Genomic DNA, 19,736 nt, shown 5'->3' on the forward strand with positions numbered 1-19,736 from the left:
TCTTTCATTTTCAATGAAACAAAAAGTTCTTTTCGCAATTTAGAAACTCACAACGATCCAATCAACTCAAAATCCTTGTTCGTTTTTGTCACTGTTATAGAATTTAGTGGAAGAAGAAGAAGAAACGGCGGGCGGAAACATTCGTGATATGCGACTTCAGCACAATGAGCTACGAAGCTTGGACGGTTCATTGTTTCTTGGAATGAAAAAATTACAGAGGTTGAATCTTAGTCACAATGCTTTGGGACCAACGATTGGACAACGTGATTTACGAGGTCTCGATGGTCTCAAAGTTCTTGATCTTTCTCACAATGAGCTTACCACTCTTGAAGATACATCAGAGGTATAATATGCATGAAATTAATGCATATCTCACATATCTGATTCGTCCAGATACTTGAAATCATCATGAAATCTTAAGAAGTCCAAATATCATCTAAGTTTTCTTTTTGTACCATAGAAACTTCTTTAAAGAAGTCGTTTATTTATATTCTTAATTTCTTACTATATATTTCATTATACTTAGATAGATAAGCCTTACCCTATAACGATATTTTTTTCCGGAAGAGTCCTGTTTTGTTCTAACTTGTCTATAACTATGATAATTCTGTTTAGACGTGGCTACCCTCCCTCGAAGAACTGAACGCATCGCACAACCGTTTGGTAACTTTGTCTGAGCGGGACTTTCGTGGATTTCCCGTCCTCTGCTGGGCAGATGTGAGTGCGAATCGGATACGAACCCTAATGCCAGAACTTGTTGCGAATACACGTTGTACTGTTCATGGAGTACCCGATGTACTTCGTATATATCTCCAAGGTAAGCTTAAACGAATCGTTATCAACGTCGTTAAACATTACGCCATTGATGAAACTTGAACAAATTGGCATGGCCTTGATTTCATTAACCCCATCCTCATAACACATTTCTTTGAAACGAGCAACCAGCAGGTAAAAATTCTCGCAAATTCCTAATATAATATAAGATTGAATTTTTACAATTTTAAAGCTAACTTCGTCAATTTCTTTATAGCGAATATCTACAGTGTTAATTTGCACGCGAGGGAAAGATAAATAATTATCGAAACGTTTTTAAATCGAAAATCCGATTTCAATATTAATTCTGAATCTGAACCATATTGACGAATAATGCATATCGATTAAGTGAACCTTTTAATAATATCACCATTTTCATATTACTTTTACGAAGTGCTACGAGAAATTCGATTTAAATTTATCTCTGACACAAAAACCGTATGAACTTTCTTCTGTACTTAATATTTAGGGTCGATGGAAAGGTTAAAGGAGAAGTTTCATTTAATAAAAGATCAACGCCTCGTTTTATTAGTGATGCGTAAACACCCGTAGATAAAAGATTACAATCTTTTAGATTGCGCGATAGAAAACAGGAAACCGGTAAACACAGGTGTGTTTGATCAAATGAAAGTGTTTGCTATTTATTCACATTTTTCGTGAAACATTAAAATTATCATTTCTAATCTAGCAAATTATAGATTCCGAGTAAAGTACAGTTCATGTAAAAGAAAATACCCGAAATGAAGATACGAAATAATTTGATTAATAAGCCAACAAAGGTAACACTAACGACCTTCAAAGTTCAGAGCAAGAATGATCGTAAGAGCGATAGAAAGAAAAAAAATGAAAAGTGTTTGTAATATAAGAATTTCTTTTTAGTAATGTATTATGCGCAAATACGCGTAATCGTCTAGTCTGGTTCGTACGACGACGAGTCATTCGATCGTACGATACGAACGGTCATTCGATTTCGCTTTCCACCCTCGCAAAAGGATAACGTCTTTGTGGAACGCAGACGCGTTGAATGGGCGCCAGTGCGTAATTAATAAACACATCGTTAAGTGTCGCGAGGCCAAGCGTATGAAAGAAGAAGCGAGACAGAAAGAGGGAATGGGTCATGAGAGTGGTCGGTGGCGACAGAAAATAAATTACTGCTTGATAATAACGTGGCTCCGTTCGGCTCTCGAGCTGTACATTATTTTGTTATAAGTTACATTTCATGCGATAACCTCCGTCGTGGCGCCATCTCGTATTATTTATTGTATACCAAAGACGGATTGTTAACTGTTATTATTGTTAAACATATACGGGTTTTCGTAGTGCCGTTATCATGCCCAATCCCATTATCTCGGTGAGCTTCGTTATTTCTTGGATTCTCTTTTCTGTTCCTCGTTCGCTGTTTCATTGAACAACTTCTCTTTCTTTACGTAAAGCTGCGATTCAGTGATTCGCGACAATTTCGTTGTCTCTCTGTCACTCTTATCAAATTCGTGACATACGAACATATATTTACGAAGTGTTTGCTGACCAATATGAACGATTATCAATGGAAACAAACATTTTCTATATCATAGCAACGAATCCGTTTGCACTAACCTCTTCCGTGGATCTTAAAGAACTATCGTGATGTCATGGTTATACGACACTTTTACCGCTTCGAAAGTGTGCTCGTGCCAGACTTCTATCTAGTTTCTTGCTTATCTGCCGTCGATACACGTCATGGAAGGGAAAAAAGAATTTCCCCTTTGCGATCTTCCGATGTTTTTTTGCTTACAGATAATCCGGTGTTGTGCGATCCCGGGCTCGCAGACCTGACCGTGGCTTTCGAAGTCAATCACGCGAAAGTCTATGGTGTCGCCAATAATTGTCCAACCACCGCATCGACCCCTACCGAACAAACGTCGCCGCTTCCGCCATTACCACCGACTCTATTGTTGGCTGCCGCGGCAGCTGCATCCGGAGGAAATGTTTCTTTCGCCGCGACCCTCGAGTAAACCATTAGAACAAACGTAAAGATCGTAAAACATCGATTGGCGCAAGAAAATTCGAACAAAGACGAAGAATGAAGAAACGATCGGAAGAACGAACTATTCGACTCGTGGTCGCCCGTTTGCACGAAGCTATACATACATATAGATAGAGACACACGTGAGAAACGGTGATGTTAAAAGTTCGTTTTATTGGCCATTGTGATAAATCAGAAGTGTGCAGACACGGGCAGTGTGAATCTTGGTATAACCTCGCTTCAAGTTCGACACGGGCGTTTTAGTTCGTTTAATCTAATCCGCTTGCGTGTATTTCTTGGAAGCATCCAAATAAAAAAAGAGCGTTGTATAATAATAATAGGATAACACATACACACATACATATATACACACACACACATTCATTAACATCATGAACACTGACAAAACTTCTCATGCGCGACTAATCCCATATTCGACAGCTGACAACCGTTCGCGATCAGACGTCGGTCTCTAATCGATAGACGTGTACTGCATTTGCTGTAGTAATTATTAAGTAACGAGAAATATATATTTATTTTAGCGAGTTTCGTTCACATATCGTGAGAGTAATGTTCCTTTTATCGCGACGGAACAATTTCCAACGTGTTCGTATACATATGCAACTTTACGTGTTCGATAGGACTCGAAAATGATCTCCGTGTCCAAGAAAAAGCAAAAAAAGAAAAAAGCATGTTATTTGTACGAGCACAAGCTGAAAAATTTGACGGGATCACCATTGTATAAGTCGAGGTCCAGAAACAATTTATCAAAGTTTCTTCTTTATAATAGGTGACATTATTACGCTGTAAATAGTCATTAATTCCGTTACTTTTTGGACACTATACGACCTGTTTACGGTAAAGTTCGCATCCCATTTCAAATTTCAATTCGCATCATCTATTATTTAGGGTTTTCGTCTACTTCTCTTTAACAATTTAAAATAATTGTAGAAATTACGTATTGGAAATGATATAAAAAATTGATAGGTGTACTCGAAGCTTTCGAGATCGATTAACAAAATATCTTTTAATCGACCTCGAAATCGTCGTTAATCATCCATGCTTCAAAGTATTATCCGTAACGCTTATGCGACGTATCGTGTATCATGTTTTTTCGTGTTCCGAGTGTCTTAGATTATTCATTAATGACATCGGTCGATACGACTAAAATCTAGTGTACAATGACATTGTGTAAGATAACGTAGAATCTTTGTTAACATATTCAGAATAATATCTAAATATTCGTTTTTTCTTAAGAAAAAAAAAGTGAACTTTTAAATTAAATGTAATAAATAGAGATTCGCTAGGTATTAACCGTATCGAAGCCGACAAACACAATGTGAATACGACTAGTGTACATCATAGTAATGCATCGATTCCCATCGTCGACGTTTCGATCTTTAATTAAATTCTTGAATGATCGAGTAAATGAACGATCGGGCGGGTCAATAGTGTAAGTGAAATCTGTTAACGTACGTTGTGTACGCGATATGGGTTGATTGGCAGTGGGCGATCAATTGACTCTCTCGTTAACTCGTGCCAATAGGGATGAATTGTTATCAACGTGCTTCTACGCATACATAATCAATTGGCCCTTTCCATGTATAAGTAAGGCACGTAAATATTTCGTACGTAACTACATCAATATCTAAATTAATGCAAAGTGCGATAAACAGTGAAAGATTCGAATTTCAGCAAAGGCGATGAAAAAGCTGTATTCCAGTAACAAATTTTCATCGTACAACGTCATTTAAACAATCGTAATAATCCTAATGTGATTTAATGAATCGACCTATAATTGTATTTTTAAATAAAAACAAGATCATCAAAAAGTTGAAATTTTTAAAATTTCTCTAATACGGTAAAGTTATAAAATTTTTTTAAATTTGTCCATAACATCACGTACTCGTATTTTTCTTTGAAAAATATCGTTGTATAACAATGTTGGTTTTTTCTTTTCCGTATAGAAACGAGACGAAGTTTTTAATACATTGACAAGAAAACAGTTGTTAATATCGACTGCTAGCTTTAATACCTAGAATTTAAAAACGAAATAATTTATCAATTAAATATTTTTTTAAATAAGTAAACTTTACACACGGTGAGAGTTAAAAAATGAACAATTGAGTATTAGACAATATTTATAACAGTTGTTTGACAAATAGATAAATAAATGTGTATTTACAATTTAGCAAAATTGATCTAAACAAACTTAACCACTCATGGAACATATAATTTCAAATATATCACTATACGTGCTATATATAAATAATTTTAGTATCTAAGTAATTTATCTACACTGTGATTAGCAGTTTACTGTTTCCAATATAAATTGTAGGCAGGTAGTACATTAAGTAACAATACAACATATGTAACAATACCATAAAATTACTTATACAAATAATGAACATATTTTAATAAAATGATACCAATGTTAAGTTTTGCAATGTTTAGCATTTCAAGTCTTTTATATGTAATAAGGCAATTCAGAAATTAATTTTTATTAATAAAGGCTTTAATCTTATAATAAATAGTGTCAATTATTAAGGCAATATCCTTACCTGTTATGATTTTAGACTTATTTTATAGTTATGTAATATTTAATAAAAATATCCCTGAGTTTACAAAGGAATACAGTTATATCTGTAACTTCTGAGTTTTTGGAAAAGTCAACGATTCCTTCAAAATCAGTTAAATGTTCTGTTTTAAGCGTGGGTTGAATTTGTTTCACTAGAAAACACAAAGTTATATATACCTTTATATTCCAAATAATATAATTATAATTTTTTAAAATTAATATTTCATACCTTTCCACTGGTTATCACAATTAAGTAACTGTACAAAATACACTTCTTCTATAGAAGTGTTATTTATAAAAAAGGAAACTTTAATTTCTTCATGTTCTGTATTATCGATTAATTGTATATGAAAATCAAGGTATTCTTTATACGTATGAGAAACACGTTTTAAAGCAGACCACATTTGAACCTTTTGTGCTTTCCTTTTTTCTGATTCTAAAAATAATACAAGTTCATAGATTTATTATATACAATTATCATTTGAGATGATTACTTAACACATTATACATGTAATCGTATATTTAAGATAAATACCTTCATTTAAGTCAACAATTTCAATAGATAAATTGTCCCTTTTTAATTTTGCATCATCTACTTCTGTTTTTAATTTTTCTATCTTTTTGTTTGCATTAGCAATCTTTTTATCTGCAATTTTCTGCTGTAATGTTGTTGCATCTATCATAGATTTTAAACTTTCAACTTCATGTTGTAACTCCGATATTGCATTAACACTTTGTGTTCTTTTCTCCGCACATTCTAAAATACAAGCAATAAGAATGTATTATTAGTATTGAATATGTTAATTAGAATGAAAAATTCCATGCAAATATATATGTATGTTATTTAATGTTGAATTATTTTATAAGTTTATTTAAAATAGATAAGTTTCTGCAAGTATGTTAACATTTAATATTAAATAAGAACAAAGATTCATGATAAAAATATAATGTAATTCAGGTTCTGGAGATTGGAAAATATTTTATATACATACCAATTTCATAAGCAGCTATGTCCTCAACAGTCGCGGCAATTTTTGATCGGAAGTTATAACAATGTGATACTAACTTTTGTAACACACTAAAGTCTCTATTTTGAAGAACATACGTAATGTCAATATTAAACTCCTCCATCATCACTATGTATTAACTTATTTGACTAAAATGCAACCGTTTCAACGCATACTGTTACCGTACACATTTAAGATTTGAAGAAACAGTGTTACCACTAAAGTAGACAAATGTTACTAGCTAACATTTATAACCATCATAACGTTGAACTTAAATATTATCGAATGATGTCATAATGACATTTAAATTGATGTAATAAACTATTATAACAATATTTATTTCAAAATTGATTTATATAATTTCTACAAGATAATAAAATATTAAATGTTATAAAAATTTCATATTATAAATTATTTTGGATATAATTGTTGAAATGCTATTATATATTATTGATTGAAGTTAACCGATAACGATCGATCTATCTAATGAATTACGATAATAGAAATATTTAAGCGATAACGCGGTAAATTTGAATGTGAATATTAATTAAGCATTAAACAAAAATATGAGAATTTCATTAGCTATTCAATGACGTTTGAAAATTTTTAAACAAAGGGAAGTTAATGACTTATTTAAATTAGATAACAAGCTGTATAATTTATGGATTGTAATAATAAGTAAATATTATGACGCTGTCTAAACTTTTCAATACTTCCATATCGTGTATAGTAAGTTAATTTTTATTTACACAGATGTTAATTATAATACTACTAGCATATATACCTATATATATCGTGATCAGATATGAATCGCGGCACATTTCTAAAACTTCGTTCCAAACTAGTTTAAGTACAAATAGGTAATCTAAAGAATTAAAAATGTTAAAGTTTTTACCAATTTTCGTTATTCTTGGCGCTGCTACTACTCTCGTACGTATAATATTTTTTTTTATAACACTTGCTTCTGGATAATAATTGTATAAAATACATCTATTAATGATCTTTAATTTCTTACGTGAATTCTTATAATTTTTTATTTTGTAATATTATGAATCATTATAAAAATCTATTCTAACTATCAAATAATCATTTATTCATTTATTAAAAATTCTGCTATTTTAATATTGTTTTCAATATAATTTTTTAATATAGGCTTTACCATTTGATTCATGCAGTACTGGACAGAGTGGTCTTTTCGTATGTATTATATATATGTATACAATAGATTTATAATATTTATTATAGCACATTATATCTGCTTACCTTTACATGACGTGTTCGAAATTACCTATGATATATTATACAAATTATACAAGGTTTCCACGAAGTTGAAACAATACGCGAATAAGTAGAAAAGGTAAATGTAAGAAGATAATTTCGAAAATGTCTTATAAAGATAAGATGATACGCGGTATTAAAAAGAAACTCTTTTTATTGTTTTCGTTCTGTATAAAATGTCAATATACAATCGTTTACATTAAACAAAAATCTTTCAATATATAAATACATAGATAGTTTTTTACGAAAATTTTAATAATAATGTGAAAAAATTATCGCAGCATCCACTTGATGGCAGTGGTCAAGACGGTTCATCGAAACATAATAACAATGCAAGTGACGTCATTGGCCAAGATTTAAAAAATTTCATCGAATCTGTGGAGCAAATGATCGATAATGAATTGAAAAAAGTGATAAATCAATCTTTGGATATTTGGAAAAATGTAAAAAGTCAGATCAACTCAGTCGAGGACAAGGCAAAAACCGTTACCGAAAATGTTGTGAATAATTTAGAAAAAGCTTTGAATAATCTTAACAACGAAGCAGCTAATATTTTCGATCGTATCGCAGATATCGTTCAAGATAAGTTAAATGCGATTAATAAACTTTTGGTTTCTACAAAATTAAATAAAGTAGGATCGGACGTGCACGAGAAATTTGAAAAATTCGTTCAAAAAGGTCTCGAAAGTTTGAAAAACGCAAGTCAGATTTTGAACAATGCAATAAAGGAAGGTAAACAAGAAGCCTCCGATATTTTGCACGAAGTAACGCAGATTGCACTAAACGAATTGAAAAATGTTGAAAAGACCAGCTCGGAAATTTTACGAAATGTGGCACAAGATATCCAATTGGCGGAAAATGATGTAGCTGATATCGTGGACGGTATAAAAGATACATTGGATCATATATTAAACGAGACTAGACAGATTATTAATGAAGTTTCGAAAACGGTAAAAGAAAAGGTAGATGAGATCAGACAAAACGTCACCACAATTGTAGACGAAGTGCACCAGGTTATAACTAACACGACAACCGAGATCGAATACGAAATACAGCATCTCAAGAACGATATCGACGAAGATGCTGCACAGATCTCGGACGATGTAACCAACATCGTAGATGATTTGAATAAAAATCTAGGTCAAATTGTTAATGATACTCTCGATAGTCTGAGAAAAATTGAAGAAACCGCTGAAATCCTAGTTGAACAAACCGAGGAGAATTTTTCTGAACTTGTAAAACAACTAGGTGAAACCGTTTCAGATGTATACAACGATTTAAAGGATATTATATCAACGATTGTTGATAATATCACCAATGATATTAAAAATATCACATCCGGTGTTAACGCTTTTTCGAAAAATGTAACGCAATTGATTACATATGATGTGGAACAAATAGAACAACAAATCTTCAAAATAGTATTCAATGTTGCGAGCAAAGCGCAACAAAAACTTACAGTCTTAATAAATGGAAGCATTTTGCAAAGTGAAAATATTATTGGAAAGGAAATTACGAAAATCGTTAAGAACATTATCACAGTAGTTAGTAACCTGGAGAGCAACGTGAAAAATATTTCGAAAAATGCTACAGAAGAAACTAACAAACTTTTGTGCAACGTGATAAAAGTTATAGAAAGCACAGTACACGAAATTGTGCAGAAATCGGCCCTAGCTTTAACGAATGCAAAAGATGTAGCCGATATTTTAAATGACACATTGTCTGCATCAAATAAAAGAATTAATCATTTTTTGAATCTTAATCAAAAAATTATTTATAATATAATTAATCAAGTTGAAAATGAATTATTCAATCTCTTCAATAATATTAAAAATATAACAATAATGTCAAAAGAAGTTAAAAATATAGGTGGTCACGTTGTAACAGATTTTACGAGTATAACTAACAATATTTTAAAAAGCTCCGGATGTTTAATAAACAACGTATTGAAGAACGTTCATAAAACCGTTGCTACAATTATCAATAGTTCTAATAATATTGTTAAAAATGCAATTACAACAGTTGGAAGTATCAATTCTGGTATTCTCGATACTGTAAAATTCACGATTGGAAATGGACTGAAAAACGTAGATAATGGTATAAATAACATATTCGATGGAATTGATGATTCACTCCATAATGTCGGAAGTATTATTGGAGGCCTTATAGGTAATATATTCATATTAAATTGAGAAAGAGTAAATAAGTTTTAAATAACATTTGTTGTAGGTGATGCAACTGATACAGCATCTAATGTAAACAATGGGTTTAAACATCTTGTTCATGGTGTTAAGGTAAATATAAAATATTTTTACGATCGATAAAATTTCTAAATAATATAAAAATGTTTAATTATTTATTCATATTCTGTTATAAAATGAAATGTCATTTCTACTTTATAATTGTTTATATTTATGTTTAGCTTCCATTTGGTATCTAAGTAAGAAATACAAGCTAGAAAGTACATTATTTTAAATAGAATCAGGAAACTGAAGATTGGAAACTACTAACAATATAAAGTAGTTTTCAATTTACAAACGAGTGATAGCAACAAAGAAACAAAATTAGAAATTAACATATTGAAAATACGTGCTAATTATGTTTAAGTTGAAACAACATATATGTTATTACAAATATAAATAATTGTTATATGTAATATTAATAAAAATAAGAAAATTAAATCCGTATCTCATTTTAATAATTTGAGTTATTGAAACATTATATTGGTTTGTGATTCTGATGATTGTATATCATTCCAGCAAGCTATTTCTGTCATTTCCAAATTACCATCTTCTGTCAATGTTAAAATTTGTTTTTCTGAATTATCTTTAAGTTTTATAGCTAAATCTGTATCAGAATGTGATACCATAACTGTAGAATGTGTTGGTGCTTCATTAACTTCAACAGGTTGTAAAATACGTACATATATTGGTTGACCAGTTGCAGAAGTATTATCTATAATTTAAAAATGTTCTTATAAAAAATATTTTCTAATTAAACATCAACCTTAAATTCTTACCAGAAGTTAAAATGTTTTGTATTGATAAATTTTCTGAATTTGATAATCTTATTATAGGGATATTTTCATTACGGTTTGAAATTTGTGATTCTGAATATGTTTCAATAGTCATGATTGGTACATTCTGCTGCATATTTTTTTCCAAAATTGGAATATCCAATATAGTTTCATCAATACTTTTCAAAGATGATTCTGAAAAACATTTTAAATATAATTTATCAGTACACAGAAAATCACCTTTATCACATTAGAAATAAATAATTTGATAAACCTGTTTGCTTATCTTGAACTTTAATCTGATTATTTATATGTTCTTTCATATTGCAGTTATGTGATTCTTGTTGATTTTCATAAAATTGCACACCACATTTATCACAAAATATTTTCTGTTTACTGTGATCTCTAATATGGTGCACTATAAATGAATTATGCAATGTAGTATATTGACACTTATCACATTGCAACCAAACATTGCTTTTTTTATGTTTTGGTTTTTCAGTAATATTTGAAGATAAAATAACATCTCTTCTACTTTGATAATTAGTAATAGTTTGACTGTTACATTTTGTAATTTGTGGTGGTTGAGAACGCTTTTGTTTCTCATTATTACCAAGAAGTTCTCCTTTTTCCAAAGAATACTTTTGCTCCAAGAATCTCAAAACATTATCACGTACATTGCACATTTCAACATCAAGTCTATCAAGAGTATTAATAAGATTGGCACAACTTCGACAAATTACATCATCTTCTGATATTACTACCATATATCTGTACAGTATGAAGGAAATAAGAACAATTACATTTTGACACAATATTACTAAAGTACATAGTCCCTTTTCCATTAATATTAAGGTACATAATCTATTCCCACAAATACTATAATGAGGTACTACCTTTCACCAACTAATTCTCCAAGTTTCTCTATTACTCTAGTTCTCGATATCTGTGTTCTACATGTCGCCAAAGCATAATGACGTCCTTGAATTTTTGCATCGCATACAAAACATTGTAAATCTTCTAAGATTTTTGAACCATTACAATCATTAGCATCAGAAACAGTTACATTTGTACAATTATTGGCAATGTCTTCAGAGCAAATGTCATGTCGTTGTCCTATCGACAACATTGAAGTTATATTTGCCATTGGATTAATGACAATAATTACTTTTTAATAGGAATCAAGGTTAGGATACAAAACAGGAAATGTAAGGTATATTAACTGCAAGAAAACAATACAAAATAAAAAATCTATAATTTCGTATTATAAATATTACACTGTACTTTTCTTTCCCATGTTTTATAATACAATGATAAGAATAATGTATCAATGTAATATAACTTTCCCACGGGTTTGTTACATTAAAAAATGATGCAGCTTGAATAGATATTATGCCATCTTGTGAAGATTTATGAAAATACACACAACTCATAAACATCTATATATACATTAAATGTCAAGGAATATTTAAATACAAGTTATATCCATAAAGTACTCGAACAAAACTAATAAAACAAAAATATATTCAATGAATACTAATTACTATAGGAGAATTTGTTTAATCCATTGAATTAAAAGACAAACACAGAAAACAAAACATTAAGATGTATATAATATTTATTATAGTTATCTATAAGTGACAAGTTTATCAATTTTGTTATATGCTCATTTACATTAACAATTAGAAATTAATTATGTATTTTTATTGTTTTCTGCAGATTTCCATCAAATTTGCAATGCACAAATAACCGCTACTTTTACACAACTATACTTAACATGCTTATATGAATAATTTCCTTTACAGTTCTTGTTAACATTAATGTCACTAAATGTGCGTATATAGTGACTTTTTGAATTACAAAGGAATTGAACATTATGAAGTTTATATCATGTGTACATTTCAAGCATGTCCAGTATCGAGTAAATAAAAATCTAAACAGAGTTACATATTTATAACTTTGTATGAAATTAAAATTGTTTAAATCACGCATTTTTACAACATTTGTACAACAAACTCATAGAGCACAAAATATAATATTGTACATAGATCTTTGTTAACTTGATTGCAAATAATTGTTTAATCTTATAAAAATAACTCTTTTGATGAAATCCTGATGTATGTATGTTGTCTATGGTTTGTAAACTTTTACATATTTTTATAGAAAAATAATAAAATCACATTAGGATATGGTTGAAACGTACTAATAATTCTTGGACTTTACATATCTATTTTTTCAATTTTCACTTTCACCTCTTGCTTTTTTATATTTTCTTTCTCGTCTATTTCATTCTTTTCGCTGTCTCTTTCTTTGTCCTTGCCAGAATGTTGTTGTTTCTTATCTGAATTACGGAAACGATCATAACGAGAATCTTCATCATCGCTAGATTTAGCTCCTGCTTCTGTTTCTCTTAAGATATCGCCCAAGTCTTTATCGACATCATCCCACAACTTATCACCACTAACGCCTGGATAATCATCATCATCTTCTTCTTCCGCTTGTCCGTTTTTGTTATCTTTCATATTCTTCTCAGATTCAATAGTCCCTTTTTGCTCAATTTTTACTTTACCCAATTCGGTAGTATTAGTGCCATCAGATGTAGTTACTGGCAATGTATTAATTGTAGATGGTGGTTCAGAATTAGTTGGAGATTTAACATTTTCTGTACTATTTACAGCATTTGGTGTAGAAGTATTATTGGTAGATGACGACGATTGCAGATGTATTCTTTCTGCTTGCCTTCGCAATGCTTTATCATCATTATCGCGCACATATCTATACAATATATTAAGTTTATATCAATGATCTTATAAGAAACAAAGACGAAATTATAAAATTATTGCTTCAGACTTATACCGTTTAAGATGACTTCTGGTTGAACAATGAAGTGCTATTGCTCTTTCACTATTTTCACTACGTGGTAGATATATCTTACACAATTCACAGAACTGAACTTCAACACGTTTTATGTATTCTGCTCCAACTTTAATCATTTGTTTGCTTTTAGGCTTTTTTTCTGTGTCATTTGTGCTTTCAGTTTCTGGTTTTTCTTTCTTTTTCTCGGGAGACTCATCATCTTCTATTATAAATTATGCTTATGTAGTAACTATTATAGAAAATAATATTTACTGCCAAAAAATATGATGTTTAATAATTGTACGTACCGTCAACATCACCTACAGAATCCAAAGTCATAAAATTATCAAGATTAACTTCCTTATCGTCTTCTTCGGGTCCACTTGAATCCGCTTCCGCTTCACCGTTCTTTTTAGCATTCATTCTTTCTTGCAATGCACTCTTGCTCTGGAAGATACACAGGTATAAAATATATTAAAATTACAAACGATGTAATATCACGTAGAAATTGTACCTTAATATGATCCAAAGAACACATATGAGTTTCAAATAGCATTGGTGATCGGAATTGAATACGACAGGTGCGGCAAAGTGGTGTGAGGAATCGTTTCATTTGACGATGGGAATCTGATAGCTGATGTATCGCTTTAAGAGAACGATAATTAAGTTTACAGATCGGGCAGAACATGGTACGAGGAGGTAAAGTACCACGAGCAGCATCATGAGCCTCGACACGTCGTTGTTCCTGTCGTTGCAAGACACGCATACGGGTTAAAGTTGCTTTGTGCCGCGATGCGATTCGTCTCATTGCAGCACTATGACGGCCAGAATACAAATGTAACGAGTATTCCTTAAAAGTCACACTACGATGAGCGCAATGTGGACAAGTTAATTTAATAAATTTCCTTCCATCTCTTCTGCTAGGTAAATCTTCTGAACCAGTAGCTCTACCATGATCTGTTTTATCATTTTCATCTCTTTCTTCATCATCCCCATCGTCCTCATCATCCTAAAAATATATATTTGATAAATGATTGTAACACAAAGCTAACAATTGGAATAACGAAATTTACTTCAATTGGCCTCACCTCATGTTTTCGATCATCTTCGTCTTCTTCTTTCACTTCATCTTCCTTTTCTTCTTCATCTTCGGTATTCTGTCTTTCCCGATCTTGTTTTTCTTTCTTTCTCTTTTCATCTTTTTTCTTTTTCTCTTCTTCTTCCTCTTCTTCTTCATCATCGCGTTCATGTGGCTGAATTAATGTCGGTAAATATTATAGTAAGTATTGCCATTAGTAGCACACAATATGCATATAGACAATAGGAGCAAATATTATCAGCCCTATGGAGTTACCTTATCATCATCATCCCAATTACTTTTGTTATCATCGTCTTCTTCATCGTCATCGGAAAATTCAGCGTTAATAGCTTTGGTCATCTCTCTATCCTTGTCCTTCATGCTGGTTCCTGATCCTGACTCCTTTTTACTTCCGGATAGCCTAGTAGTACCGCTACTAACGACACAGCAATTTTGTTTTGACTTACATTATTTCCCTTCGTCTTGTTCTGGTTCCTTTGTCTTTCATTATATCATCAACCAAAATTTTGTTTTCTTATAGTTGATATACAGCAAATATCGCGATAGTATTTGTTTTTCTTTTATCCCCCATAATGAATGCATTTCGTATTGCAATAAAGGTCTTAACTATTCAGCCTTTTTGCTCTGCATTGTGCTCTTATGTCTCCGCATTTTCGCGTTTTAAAATATATATTTATATATGTATATATATATATATATAAGAAACAACGTTCTTATACTGGTTTTAATCACCGCTATGTGTAAGAACGATAAATAATGATCTCGTAAAGTACAAGTATTATAGTAGTTCTCATATCAAAAGTAATTACATTGTATTTTGATGATATACGCATTGTATTTATGCATATCAGAATCAATTCCCTTTTTTTTTTTTTTTTATTTTATTTTATTTTATTTTATTTATTTAGAACCCTGCGAAAAGTTTGCCTCTCGGCAGTAGAATATTGGTTTCGTGCGATCATTTGTGTCATTTTTTGTGTTTTCTTTTACCATTTATATATCTATCATCGTCTTGACTCTCAGGTCATTATAGTCAGATATAGTCAGTTTGTTTACTGACAAATAAGCAAGCAGGCTACTAGGACGGTATTGCGGTTGGTAAGTGATTTATTAATTAATTACCTCCTGCGCAATTTGGTTGTGGTCATGCGCACACGCTGGATGTAGTCTCGCGATCGCGATCCTAGCAGCTTGCGTCGATAGTCGAGCGAGTGTAGAGTACGCTTGCGAGCCATGATGACGTCCGATCGAGAGCTCATGCGATGGAATCCACCCCCTCTTCCGCTGCCGCGAGTAGAAATGCGACCTCTGTAGTTTGAGCTTTGATGCGATATTCGCCTCGGCTCGAGGTATATCTCTGAGTTGGAGGTGCCATTTCACTAATTCGAGGGGGTGGTGGAGGTGCATAGCTCCGTGATGCTGAATGACGGTCCTCTGAACGATGGTATGATGAAGCACGTTCGCTCTGTCTCTTGTCCTCATACACGGCCGAAGACGATGATCCCTTATTATCGTCATAAGGAGCTGATGCAGATGAACCACCATACGACGAAGAATACCTCTGAGAGCCGCTACCGCTACCTCCACCCTGCCAATCAAATTCAATTGTGCTCCTTCCCATTGTATCTTTCTCTTTTCCTGCCCTTCTCTCTTTTAATCTATATACATTCCTCCCCTTTGTTCCCTCCTATCAGATATTCTCCATACATTTTTTTTTCTAATTCCATTCCAAGTTGATTCTTTTGCACTCCCTCATTTACCATTCATTATAGTGCCAATCGTTTAGTACAAAATCATCCAACCTTGTACTGTTACGGTCACTACACCCATTCCCGTTGGATCACCAAAATATAGATTTACCTTGCCTAAGCTTGAAAAGCACCTAAATTATATTTTATCTTTCATATTTCAAATATAAGTAACTTTGCATACCGCTTTTTTTATTATATTAAAAATAATTTTTACTTTTCAAAAAATATAATAGCATTCTTGTCATTTCATTTCATATGTAAAAGCTCTGAATAGTAGCTTTGATCAGCATTCGTTTGCTTGAAGATATCAAATGAACTGTATGATTCTCGATTAATTGTTGATAGACCTTTCCAATTTTAGTAGCATAAAGATAGATGTGTTTTTATATATTCTTATTTGTAAAGCATTCTTTCATATAATGCTCAATGCCTCATGCACACTTATATGGATCAAGAAATCAAATAAAACTAATAAAATTGTAGTTTAATGTTATATCCTTGTATACTTGCTTTAAGGATAAAATATGTGAAAAATATACTTTGTGTACTTTCACTGCTTTTGTAAAGCTTTCCAGCACATATTCTAGCTTCAACCTGTAGATATAAGGTACAGACATATACTTAAAAAAGGTTGATGTTTCTCAGTCATTTTCAATTAAACATAATATAGGATGCATGTCCTTTACATTGGAAGGTCTACGATTAGTTTGACGTTATTAACAATTTATTTCTTTATCTCAATGGTAAGTTTTAATTGATGTAATTTAGAAAATTGTATAGAGCAGTGTTTGTTAAAAATTTTTGCGGTGCGGCAATGCAGGGATGCTTTCAACATTTCAATAACTGATCTGCATTGTGCAGGAAACTGGTTCAGTTGCATATACTGTTTTACATAGAGAACAATACTGACGTTATGTTGGCATTTTAAAATTCATATTTTTATACATATCTATTCATCTGTTCGTTCTGATATTTTTCAGGTTGTTCTCAATATTTAATGCAACTGTGTGCAGGCAATAATTAAGTACCATCTAGGTGTATTTCATCTTTTAATTATATGATGTTTTCGCAGTGTTCCACCAGTAGTGTCCCAACGCAAAAAGAATGGGTGTTCAAGTAGCCGTTGGGCTCGTCGCTTGAAAGGAAAGTATGACGACTTATGAATGCCTTGCCTACTGTTTCATTTTTTTAATTTTTTTCTTATTTTTTTTTCTTTTTTTTTATTTTCTTTTTTTTTTAATACAAATATTTAGACGAGTGTCCTGAAAACATTTTTTTACATAGAACGAAATACTTTGGATTTCAGACTAAATTTTTATTAAAGAAAATCTTCAGGACCATCGTTGTTCATGCTATATAATTTAAAAATTTGAAAACTTTTGTGAAGCAGGGCTTTCAAGATGAAAAAATGGTTCTTGACCACAGCACGGCAGGAGATTGAAACAAAATAGACTAACGCTTATTTAAGATATCTTTCAATAAAAATATCACTACACTTATACTTATAAAATACATACCTGGTATGAATCACTTCTCATCCTTTTACGAGTTGAATCACTCGATGATCGATGCTCATCTCTTCCCGAATAGGAATCCTAAATGAAATAAACTTTTTTAAATCTTTGTTAATTCATATATTAAGTAATTATTTAAATTATAATTTATATATTTACATACTTACCCTTGGTCTTTTGTAACTATTTGAATGTTCACCTCTTCCCCCTCTACTAGAATATCTTTCAGACCCTCCTATTACAAGTATAAATATCTTTTAATATTATTTATAATACAAATATTATCACAAAATATTTTTACTATGTGTCTATGAATTATGTTACATAAACATAAACATTAACTAACCAGAATTATACTTTGAACGAGAATCATAGCTGGTAGTTGAATATTTAAATCTGCCGCCTCTAGATGAGGAATAACCACCTCTACTAGACATGTTTCCTCCTGTTGATCCACTATTCCATTCATTTCCACTACCGCCACCTCTTCCTCTATATGAACTGCCACCACGTGAACTAAATCCACGGCCACGAGAACTCATACTAGAGCTATAAAGGGGAAATAAATTATATTGAAAATACACATTTCTTTACAATTAATACTGAGAATTATGTATACAGATTAATTATTCTTTTTTATCTGTCAATAATATAATTTTTGTCAATAAAGATATTAAAAGTACAAAATAAGTATCATATCTAAATATGAAATTAAAGTCTATGAAAATTAACTTTATTATGTAACGCAACTAATACATAAATAGCAAAAGATGTATATACATTCATGGAAAAATTATACAAATAAAAAGATATAAAATCCAAATAGATTTAAATTTATACATATATAATTTATTACCAACCTGCATTTATGGTAGCTATAACTCATAATTATGACTTATAGATGGATTATAGATGTCAGATATGGTGTCAAAAGTCTATAGACAAAACAGGAATGTTTATGTATTGCATTAAAATATTAAAATACATTCATATGTATTATAACTTTCAGCAAAAGACTGATCGTACTGATTTACTGTTCTTATACAATATGATATATAAAATAACAAAAATTAGAAAAATATGCTAAGGAAAGTAAAAAATTGTTCGTATATACTTCTTTAGCACAAAATCAACAATAATGTGTAAAAATAACGTTTCAATCGTTATCTATATCATTAAATTATTAAAATAGTAATAAATTTTTTTTAGAAATATATAAGTAGTTTAATTGATAACATTATTAAATCGCGAAACAATTGTTACTAAATAAAATTACGACAAATGAGATATATATTGTTTCACCGTTGTTCGCAATTGTGCATGGCTTTGAACAAAGTGCTTCAACGTTTACCATATTGAATAAATGTTATAAATACTATAATTTCAGAACGATATATGTATCCCAATTGCAAACTATATAATTTTTTATAAAACTTTGTAGTATTTCCAGTATAAAAATCAATAACTTCTTTCTTTATTCTCCAAATTAATGGCCACACTCTGTGAGAATTTTTGAACCATCATTTATCTAGAAAATGTATTAATATTAACGGAACAATACTCACCTTATTAAAGTACGTGAATTTTCCTTTATGAGATTTTAGCAGATAAAATTTCTACGATGAAATTTGAGAATTTAACACGAAATTCCTCAGACATGCCGTGGACGCGCGATTCACATAAAATGTCGTCTTCCTTCAAGGCTGTGGCGTCACTCTTCTTCCAAATTCTAACGATCATCCGGAATGAAGGAACTGACCGGAAGTTAGTATTAATTTGACTCATATTCATATTTTAATAATTTTATATGATATATTTA

The 19,736-nt window shown here is 31.1% G+C and overlaps 4 protein-coding genes across 4 annotated transcripts; 1 reads left to right on the plus strand and 3 right to left on the minus strand.

The window, feature by feature from the left end:
- Positions 1-43: 43 nt before the first annotated feature.
- On the plus strand, positions 44-2,807 carry LOC143221579 (lumican-like; the record flags this gene model as incomplete). The annotated part of the gene is given in 3 exon segments (XM_076446988.1): positions 44-343; positions 616-817; positions 2,590-2,807. Coding segments are annotated over 3 exon segments (720 nt in total), but the record flags the coding sequence as incomplete, so codon positions are not given.
- Positions 2,808-5,396: 2,589 nt separating this feature from the next.
- LOC143221582 (uncharacterized) lies at positions 5,397-6,527 on the minus strand. The gene is made up of 4 exons (XM_076446991.1): positions 6,389-6,527; positions 5,932-6,153; positions 5,626-5,832; positions 5,397-5,548 (listed from the first exon to the last, which is right to left on the minus strand). Exons 1-4 carry the CDS (start codon positions 6,525-6,527, stop codon positions 5,397-5,399), a joined length of 720 nt encoding a protein of 239 aa, XP_076303106.1.
- Positions 6,528-10,388: 3,861 nt separating this feature from the next.
- On the minus strand, positions 10,389-11,844 carry LOC143221581 (uncharacterized). Its single transcript, XM_076446990.1, has 4 exons — positions 11,594-11,844; positions 10,972-11,468; positions 10,701-10,892; positions 10,389-10,636 (listed from the first exon to the last, which is right to left on the minus strand). The coding sequence occupies exons 1-4, from the start codon at positions 11,842-11,844 to the stop codon at positions 10,389-10,391; spliced, it is 1,188 nt and encodes a 395-aa protein (XP_076303105.1).
- Positions 11,845-12,916: 1,072 nt separating this feature from the next.
- LOC143221580 (uncharacterized) lies at positions 12,917-18,803 on the minus strand. Its single transcript, XM_076446989.1, is given in 12 exon segments — positions 12,917-13,472; positions 13,554-13,791; positions 13,862-14,000; positions 14,068-14,562; positions 14,642-14,806; positions 14,908-15,067; positions 15,775-15,988; positions 15,991-16,240; positions 17,921-17,998; positions 18,085-18,152; positions 18,264-18,466; positions 18,778-18,803. Coding segments are annotated over 12 exon segments (2,592 nt in total).
- Between the last annotated feature and the right edge of the window lie 933 nt (positions 18,804-19,736).

The sequence above is a fragment of the Lasioglossum baleicum genome, unplaced genomic scaffold (assembly GCF_051020765.1).
Source record: "Lasioglossum baleicum unplaced genomic scaffold, iyLasBale1 scaffold2754, whole genome shotgun sequence".
Taxonomy (NCBI): domain Eukaryota; kingdom Metazoa; phylum Arthropoda; class Insecta; order Hymenoptera; family Halictidae; genus Lasioglossum; species Lasioglossum baleicum.